The sequence below is a fragment of the Octodon degus genome, unplaced genomic scaffold (genome assembly GCF_000260255.1).
Source record: "Octodon degus isolate 3935 unplaced genomic scaffold, OctDeg1.0 scaffold00105, whole genome shotgun sequence".
Classification (NCBI taxonomy): Eukaryota; Metazoa; Chordata; class Mammalia; order Rodentia; family Octodontidae; genus Octodon; species Octodon degus.
In genome coordinates, this window is record NW_004524681.1 from 9,102,115 (window position 1) to 9,111,800 (window position 9,686).

Consider the following 9,686-nt stretch of genomic DNA (forward strand, 5'->3'; position numbering starts at 1 on the left):
ATGTGGTGCTGGGGGATTGAACCGTGGTCCCTGTGCTTTGCCAAGCTTGTTCCAAGTAGGTGCTTTAGACCACTGAGCCATCTCACCAGCCCCTACAGTTAGGTTTTTGATCCATTTTAAGTTGATTTTTTTTTTTTTTTTTTGCAGAACCAGGGATTGAACTCAGGCCCTTACGCTTGCCAGGGAAGCGGCACTTATTCCACTGAGCCATCTCCCCGGCCCCTTAGCTGATTTTTGCATATTCTAGAAGGTGCACATAAAATTTATTTGTACATGTACATCTGATTACTCAGCACCATTTTTCAAAAAAACTTTGTCCTCCACTAAATTGCCTTTATACTTTTGTCAAACATCGCTGTGAGGCTGGGGAGTAGCTCAGCGGCATAAGCACCTACCTAGCATGTACAGAGTCCTGAGTTCTATTCTGGTACCTAATAATAATAATAATAATAATAATAATAAATAGAATCAGTTTTGTCCTGTTAAAAAAAAGTGTACCTTCTGAAGGGTATAACTTTTTTTATGCATTTGGTACAGGGTATCACTATGCAGCTCAAACTCATAGTGATCCCCCTGTTTTCAGTGTCCCCAGTGCTGGGATTATAAGCATGCCTGTGGGCAGAGCCGGCGTAGCATGTGGTGCCGGGGTTCAAAGCCCCGTCCCTCTGCTTGCCTAAGCAGGTGCTTAGAACACTGAGCTATCCTGCCAGCCCTTTAATTGCCTCTTTATGAAGAGCAGCTACTCCTTAGCCCACACCTTCATGTTTTGCACTTCAGGAACACACAGGTCATAAATTGTTTTTCTTTGGTACCAGTAGTCAAACTCAGGACCTTGCACTTGCCAGGCAGGCTGCAGCGCCCTGGGAGGAAGCAGAGGCTCCAGCAACAGGAAGTTGCAGAGAAACGTCCAGAAGGCCAGGCCTCCAGGATGCAGACACAGCCCTGGGGTCCTTGCTGGCTCCTGTCCAGGACACCAGGTCCTCTGGGTAAACAGGGCCGAGGACTCCTGACTTAAAGAGTCCACACCACAGGGGCTCCCTGCACCAACAGAGACACGGCGCAGTGCATCCTGCATCCAGGTTTCATGTCTGGGTGCTGTGACACAGCTCTTCCTGGCGCTGACGTGAGACCTGTCCATGTTATCGCATGTTAACTTCAGTGGACCCAGAGTTACCACCGACCTGACATCCGAACACAGGAATTCCGAATTCTGAACGGAATTTAGTCTTAACTCATGACCAAAGTCATGAGTTATGACGCAATGCCGGCTTCTTATGCTTCCAGTGAGACTTTGAAGGCCCTGCAGAGGAGCCTGAGCCTTCCGAGACAGCTTGAGTTGCAGCCAGACCTCGGGAACGCCTGAAGTCCCTGGGCCAAGGGCCTGCTGTACATTTCAATGCTAAAAATAATACTTTAGAAAGTGAAGGGTAGGGGCCGGGGAGATGGCTCAGTAGGATAAGCGCTTGACTGGCAAACGCAAGGATCTGAGTTCAACCCCCGGTTCCGCCAAAAAAAAAAAAAAAAGAAAAGAAAATGAAGGGCACCACTTTGAAAAACTTGGGAGCAACATCTGAGAATGCTTAGCGGCTGACTCAGCAAAACAGTCTCCAAAGTAACAAGCCAACACTTACTTGCCTGTGGCATGAGCCCATCTTCAAGCCCATTTCTCACTGTGCTGTGAAGGAGGCATCAGTGAGCTAAAAGGCTGCAGTGCAGCTTAAATCAGAAGCACTTGCTGGAAGGAAGGGCACCGGGCAGGCTGCAATAGGCAGTGTCTGTGCACACACACGTAAGGGGGGACGCCACATGTACGTCAGTATTTTTTAAGTGGAGTTTAATTGTTTAAAGGCTCTTCAATGAATAATAACTTACTGGAGTATAAGAAACATCAGGTGATGGGGCTGGGGAGATGGTTCAGGGGAATAAGGGCTTCCCTGGCAAGTGCAAGGGCCTGAGTTCAATCCCCAGTTCCACAAAAAAAAAAAAAAAAAAAAGGAAGAAATACCAGGTGAAGGGCCGACAAGACAGCTGTGCAGACTGAGGCCCTGCTTAGGCAAGCGCAGGGACCAGGGTTCAATTTCCAGTACCTCTGCCTCGCCGGTCCTGCCCCTGGTGCACTGAGCTGGTGACAGAGTCTGGGCAGGGTGGTGCACCCCTGTAATCCCAGCGCTGCAGAGGCTGAGACAGAAGGATCATGACGAGTCTGAGCTACGTAGTGAGACCCTGTACAAAAAAAGAAAAAAAAAAAAAGAAGAAGAAGAAATACCAGGTAAGAAGGTTGGTTTTAGTGTGTCTGCAAGACTTAAAACAGAATTGGAGGTTTTCCTAAGTTTAAAAAAATTTTTTTTTCTTTTTTCTTCACAGAACTGGGGGTTGAACTCAGGCCTTTGCACTTGCCAGGCAAGCGCTCATCTACTGAGCCATCTCCCCAGCCCCCTAAAATTGTTGTCTTTATTGATGAGGATTTGCAGCACGGCTGGGTTCCCGTGGGAGGTGGGTGTGTGCATAAGGCGACTCCATTCTTGCTGCTTCAAGTCCACCCCACTGCCTCCACCTCTTGGTCTTCTTTCCATTTGCCAAAGATCTGCCTCCCTATTTCCTATCATCTAACTTTGATTTTTGGTCTTTATTTAAATTTTGGGCTTCCCATACAAGAGAAATTATTCAATATTGGAGCTTGTGTGTCTGATGTCACTTAACACTATGGTTGCAGGGTGCCTCCATTTTGCTACAGATGGCTCAAGCTTATCCCTTTTTTTCTTTTTCCTGGAACTGGGGATTGAACTCAGGCCCTTGTGCTTGCCAAGCAAGCGCTTATTCTACTGAGCTATCTCCTCGGCCCCAAGCTTATTCTTTATGGCAGAGTAATACTCCACTGTGTATAAATACTACATTTTCTTTATTGGTTATCTCAATTTTATTCTTTTTTTTTTTTTTTTTTTGATACAGAGTCTAGCTATGCAGCTCAGGCTAGGTTTGAACACCCACAGCAATCCTGGGATTACAGGTGTGCATCACTGTGCCTATCCCAATTTTATCTTACTTTTCATTTAAAAGCTAGTAACCACACAGCTCGTGAAATAGTAAAATACTGCTAAGATAAAAACACAGCCCAAGCCTCTAGGAAAAATATATAATTACCTGCTGTAATTCTCTAAGCCGGGGGAAAACTTGACACATTACCAGGAAAGCGAATCCCACTCCTACTGCTGTTAGATGCACCTGTGGAGCCACGCCCACCTTCCTTCCCCAAGCAGCAGGCCCCTCTGGCTGTGAGGACGTGCAGTGTTCCCTGCAGAGTGGCGGTGACTAAGGCCGAGGCTCGCTCCCACAAGCCGGGCGTGGGTGCGGGCACTCAGACACCGCGGTGCTGCGGTGCCGCCCCCGCGAGTGAGCGCATGCCTCGGCCCCCGCGCAGGCCGGTGGCCGACAGGTGAGCGTGTGCGTGGGCTGCTTTATCTCCACGGGCGGGTGCGCGCTCCGAGGGGCACAGTGGGGTGTTGTGGAACCAAAGGGCGGCCGGGAGTGCCCGCGCCCGCCCGAGTGCGTGCGGAACAGAATCCGAAACACAAGGGCTTCCCACTCAGCATCAATATCCTTCAAAGACTTTGTGCTTGCTGTCAGGAATCGAACTTAGGACCTTCAGCTCGCCAGACAATGCTGCGCCGCAGAGCCATCTGCCTGCCCCGCCCTTCCAACATTTTCTTAGAGAATCTGATTTCCCCTGGAGTGTGCACTTGCGGTCTGCTAGCGGCATCAACTCCAGGCGGCCGACCCTACAGGTCCTAGTTAGGGACACCTTGGAGGAGGGTTCTGGGCAGCCCCAGTCCAGTCTTCCATGCCCTTCTCCACTGAAATGTCTCAAGTTTCAGTGACAGGATTTCTTCAAAACAGTAACCAGTGACGGGTATTTAATTGCACCTCACTGGCAGTTTCCTGATTTGGAATTTATTTGAACTTTTATTTTTCTTTTCTCTGTTTTTTCTTTTTTTCTTTTTGTAACAGGGTCTTGCTATGCAGTTCAGGTTGGCCTTGAGTTCACTTTGCAGCCCAGGCTGATCTTGAAGTTGCAAAGATCCTTCTGCCTCAGCCTGCCGAGTGCGGGGATTACAGGCATGCACCAGCACACCTGGCTTCCCTCCTTCATTTACAAAAGCCTTGTTTCCATCTTTATCTTTTCTCGGTTTTTTTTTTCTCTTCCCTTCCTTCCTTCCCACCTCCAGTTCCCTTCCCCATTTGAACATTTTTATTGCTAGGAAGGTGACAGAATTCGGCCTTGCTATTTCCATCACACTCACGTCAAGATTGACAAGGAGCACTCAGCAGGTCCGCGGGGCTGTTAGGGGCAGCAGGTGCTTAGCCACACAGAAACTGGCTCTCGGCTTTCCTCCCAGCTTCGTTCCTCAGAGCCGAAACACAGGCATGGCTGCGGGGGTGAGGCTCTGCTCCTGAAAGCCTGCTGAGGTAGGGCCTGGCACAAGGGCCATCGACTGCGGGCACATCGATGTGACACATCCAACCCAAAGGGACCGACCGGCTTCTTAGTGCTTGCCTTGGGCTGGGAGTGGAGGGGCCAGGAATGCTCAGGGGCTCAGGTTGGGAGTAATAAAGATGTTCTGGGATTACAGGAGGGCGATATTGCGCAACTTTATAAATGTAATAAAAATTGTGCTCCTTAAATGGGCGAAGGCAGGTGAATTATATTTGAATTTCTTTAAAAAAAAAAAAAAGTGAAAAGCAACTTTGTACTGGATCCTATCTGCTAAGGACAGCCCAGGGAGCCAGGGACACGTGACACGTGCGGTGTGGTGGGTTCTTTGTCTTCGGTTCCCCAAGTGCCCCCGAATGGAGAAAGTGTCCAGACCTCAGCTACAGGCAGAGCGCTTGGCGCCACCCAGCCCTTGCAGGAGCACCCAGCTTGCTCTGGGTCTTTAGGGCCACTCTGAGCATGACCCAGGTTGTGTGTGTGTGTGTGTGTGTGTGTGTGTGTGTGTGTGTGTCCAGCTCAGTCTGCCCTGAGGGCAGCACTGGCATGGCGTGTGGTTCCAGGTATCGAACCATGGTCTCTGTGCTTGCCTAAGCAGGCATTTTAGGCTGCTGAGCTATCTCGCTGCTCCATGACTGGGGACAGGTTCTTGTCCCCCACCAGGAACCAGCTCCACCTAGGCCACCCCCCAGTCTCACAGCCAAAGCCTCTTCTGCCTGCACTTCAGGCCCTCCCGCCACGGCTTTACTGCAGACAGTAAGCACCTGACGCACGGCTGGGGGACAGCTGAGAGCAGAAGTGCACCAGATAGGGGAGTTCTGGGCTTCCAAACGTGGTTTTCTCCCATAGATGGGGGGGGGGTCCTTTAAGCATTTAAGCTTTATGTTTTGCAGAGTATTCTATGATGAACAGAAGTCTAACTTACAAATCCTTGTTTTTAGGGGTCAGGAGATGGCTGAGTAGGATAAGTGCTTGCCTGGCAAGTGCAAGGGCCTGAGTTCAATCCCTGGTTCCGCAAAAAAAAAAAAAAAAAAGAGAACAAATCCTTGTTTTTTTAAGAGCAGAATATATTCAGTGGGGGAAAGAAAGCTTCTAAGAGAGGGACAGAGGGGGACCCAAGTGGGTTGCCCAGGAATCTGTTTTCCAGGGATTTTTAGAGCAAAACCATGTGGTGAGGTGGTCTAAGGTGATCGTGGGAGCTCGCACCTGAGGTGGGACAAAACTATGGCCAACCAGAAAAATAACTACAATTGCTCAGATAAATTGATTAAATTGGGATCAAATGGGGAAGCGAGTCACGCAGCAAGCAGACTCGGAATACAGAACAGAACTGGAGATTTTCCCGTAACAGCTGGGTTTAGTGATTCTTTTAGGCTTTTTGAAGGCGACCATATCTATTTAGAATATCAATCCCTGATGTCAATCCCTAGGGAGGTATGTGGCTGCATTTATTTAATCTTTTGTTTTGAGGTCTGGCCCACAAAGTATCTTGTCTTCTACACTGTCTCCTTGAGGGCCTGGCCCTGTCTGCCTGTGGTGTTTCTATTTATTTCAGCTCCCTACAATACTCCCCTGAAGTGATCCCGACTGCTGTGAGGAATCATGCGCAATGACTGCTCCGGCTTCTTCAGGCTGAAAGGGGCTGTAGCTGTCATAGGCAGCCAGAGATACTCCACATAGGGTCTATCTGAAGGCCCCCACGCACTGCCATTTTGGGCAGGAACAGCCTTGCGTACTCAGGACTGGTGGGCAGGGCTCTGATCCAGGCTTTCCTGCCCTTGGCTCCAAGGCGTGGGAGAGCGGCCCCAGGCTCCTGGGTATCGATGCCCTAGGGGCCTGAGCTACCCGGTTCTTCCAGGGCTTACATCTAGATAAGGACTATTTCTTAATGCAAACAAAATCTGCAGAGGCACTTCTGACCATTTTCCTTCTTTTTAACATATCTTTCTAGTTGTAAAATAGTCATTAATAAATATTTTCCTCTATATTTCATTTTGGATCTCCATCCAATGATCCTAGTGGACAACCTCCAAATGACAGAGTGGAATGAAAATCCCCAACCTGAAAGATACCTGAGACAAGTGGTGTGCTTGTTCTCTAAAACTGAAGAATGAATTTTAGGAACAATGGAGGTTAAAAACAGAATTATCTTTATTGGAGAAAAAAAAAAAAAGCTTCCAGCTGAGAGTGGGACAGAAGGGTGTGGGTTGCCCTAACTTGCAAATCTTGACCTATTTCAAGGAAAACATTTGGGCATCCTAAACAGGTTTTTTTGTTTGTTTTTTCCGGTACTGGGGATCAAACTCAGGACCTTGTGCTTGCCACACAGGCACTTATGTCACTGAGCTATACTCCCCAGCCCTCAAGAAAACTTTCAGTAAACAAAATTCAACTGACAGCAATGAACACAGAAACTTACTTTGGGACTTTGTGGCCGCTGCCACACTACCTTCAACTCCTCCTCCCAGAGTCCAAAGAAAGTGGACACACCCTAGAAATGTAGCAGAAGCACTTCCGCACACTGGTGTCCAGACTCTAGTCTGTACAGAGGTGTTTCTGCTAGATTCATAGAGTAATCGCAGACGGAAGTCATTGGGTGGCCCTGCGGACCTTCTGCAGCTCCTCGATCGGCTTCCACTCCTGGTTGATTGTTATAAGCTGGTCAGAGAGAGGAAACAAAGCTTCACTGAGGATCTGTCTCCACCTCCCCTTAGGAAAAGCAGGGCCGCAGCGTGTGTGTCACAGAACTCCTCTCCCTTCTCTAAAAGCACGTGCTGCAGGGGAGCAGGGGCTGATTCTGGTAGCACCTGGGCTAAGTGTTATGGCATCCAGCCCCACGGTGAGACGCGACACGTGACTCACCACTCACCGCTCACCCACCCGCCAGGCAGGGTCCAATTGTGAAGGTGGGTGTGAGCTGTGAGCTTCAACACCCTCCCTGCGCCCTGGGGCTTCTGCATGGACTGGCACCCAGGGGCTCCTGAGACCTCCTCATCCCACCGGTCCATGGGGCTGAAGATCTACACCATCAAGGAATGGGGGCAGACCTTCAGATGGGCCCGATTTCCAGAAATCTGGAGTGTTCTAGCACCCTGGGTCCTAGGGGGTGCAGGCACTCAGAGACCCTCACTGTTCCTCTGAAGGTCAAATAACTACCTGGGAGTTTGTACTTTAAAACAGTCTCCTCCCAATGTTCAGGTTGCCTGTTCATTCCAACAGACCTGTTCTTAATGTCCAAAGTTTTTAAAGACATAAAGGGTCTTAAAGAATTTCACTTAAATAGGACACCTCCAAGAGCACCTAGCATTTCTCAAAGGTCTAATATTAACTTTACAGACGTACCGTGATTGGAATGAGATCACATATTTCAATAATGATTAGAGTTTACTTTGCGTTATTATGGGCCACACCTGGTGTGGAATGTTCTGATATTTTCTCTACCCTTTTGCCTCTGAGGTAGAGCAATTACCACGCCCGTTCTATAGATTCTGAAATCACCCGTGAATAACACAGCAAGGATTTGGATTAGATCAAGGCCAGTCCTGAACGCTACATCTAGTGTGCTCTGCAAGGTGCCATCTACTGGGCTGAGGGGGTGGCAAGGATGGGCCTCAGCATCACGTAGTTGTCACCAAGCAATACCTTCTGAGGTATGTTGGGATCCACGGTTTCCCAAGGCTCTGGGTTTCTTTTCCGATCAATACTGGAAAGAAAATAAAGCCAATTAAAAGGTGAAGGACATGAATTGAAATGAACCCCAAAGCAGGTCCATACACGTGCTAGAGACAGAACCAACCTCCCCAGAGGGCCCCTGCTTCCTCAGATGCCAGGAGACTGGGTCTGGTCTCCTCACACTCACAGGTGAAATCAGGTTCACCGTGGAAGCTGGATGTATCAATTCTATCACATTAGGAAAGAGCATTCTAATAAATTGAGATTTATAAATATAATTAAAATGGTAGCATCAGATGACTCACATTTCCTACAAATGTTTATTTTTTCATTTATGTATTTGGTACAGGGTCTCACTATGCAGCTCAGACTTGTAGTGTGATCCTGTTTCCAGCCTCCCCAGAGCTGGGATTACAGATGTGTGCCACATCTGGACACACCACACCCAGTGGCTGGCTCAGCGTGCCCCAGGGGTGGGGCCAGCACAGCCTGCGGGGAACCCCATCCCTCCATCCCTCGAATAATTTAAGAACTTTAAAAATCTTGATTTAAGCAGCTGGGCGTGGTGAGCCACACCTGTAATCCCAGCACTCAGAAGGCTGAGGCAGGAGGATCATTTCAGTTGGGACCAGCCTGGCAACTAAGTGACTCAAGGCCAGCTGGAACTGCATAGTGAGACCCTGTCACAAAAAGACAAAAAAAAAAATAAAAAATAAAAATCTTAGACTTCAGTTTACAAGTATCAGACCTTCAGGGAGCAAAAGGGTTTTCACCTACACACAAGGAAGAGGCCAGTGTCCCTAACAGGACTGAGTCATCTTTCAGACATCAGGATGCTTTTGAGTCCAAGCCCACAGGCTGACCTTAGCCTCCCTGAACAGGAAGCCGACCTCACGCCCGCCCAGCTCGCCACCGCCGCAGGACAGCCCCACTCACATCACGTCAGTTTTCTGAAAGGAGTACACGGCAAAGGACGAGGCTCCGCAGGCCGCCATGGTCACGAACAGCGCCAGCGGGATGAGCTGGGGACAGGAGGGAGCTCAGAGGCGCAGCTGCAGCTGCCCGCAGGGGCAGGCAGGACCGTGCGTGTGCGCGGGGTGGGGGCGCGTCTTGCGTGTGGGGTCTTCAAACTCTACCATCATCTAAAGGGAACCCTTCTAGGCAAGACCTCCCATCTCTTTGAAAGCTAACTTCAAAAAATAAAACAAAATAAAAGCTTACCTCTTTCTTCTTCATCAGGATTTGCAAAACACCCATGATGACTTCAGCGCAGAGTGCCAAATCTAGAAGAAAAAGCAAAAATCCAAGATATTGCTCAGGACTTGGGCCGCTGGGACCCAACCCGGTGGGCTCCAACCTGGCCAGATCCTAACCTGGGGTGGAACCTCCTGTGCTGGGGCGCCCACCTGGGGGCCGGGCTGGGCTGGGCTGCCCACCTGGGGGCCGGGCTGGGCTGGGCCGCCCACCTGGGGGCCGGGCTGGGCTGTGCTGGGGTGCCCACCTGGGGGCCGGGCTGGGCTGTGCTGGG

General features: G+C 49.6%; 1 protein-coding gene across 4 annotated transcripts in view; it reads right to left on the reverse strand.

Annotated features, from left to right (window-relative positions):
• Positions 1-6,626: 6,626 nt before the first annotated feature.
• Positions 6,627-9,686, reverse strand: part of CUNH15orf48 (chromosome unknown C15orf48 homolog) — a 3,444-nt gene continuing 384 nt past the window's right edge. For 3 of the 4 annotated variants that reach the window (XM_023724092.1, XM_023724093.1, XM_004639030.2), the window contains 4 exons: positions 9,380-9,441; positions 9,095-9,180; positions 8,129-8,189; positions 6,627-7,144 (listed from right to left, as the gene is read on the reverse strand). In XM_023724092.1, the coding sequence (XP_023579860.1) occupies positions 7,076-7,144; positions 8,129-8,189; positions 9,095-9,180; positions 9,380-9,415 (252 nt within the window). In that variant the 5' untranslated portion in view covers positions 9,416-9,441 and the 3' untranslated portion in view covers positions 6,627-7,075. Of the gene's footprint in view, positions 7,145-8,128; positions 8,190-9,094; positions 9,181-9,379; positions 9,442-9,624; positions 9,649-9,686 lie in introns of those variants that run through there. The other variant, XM_023724094.1, reaches the window with a different exon arrangement.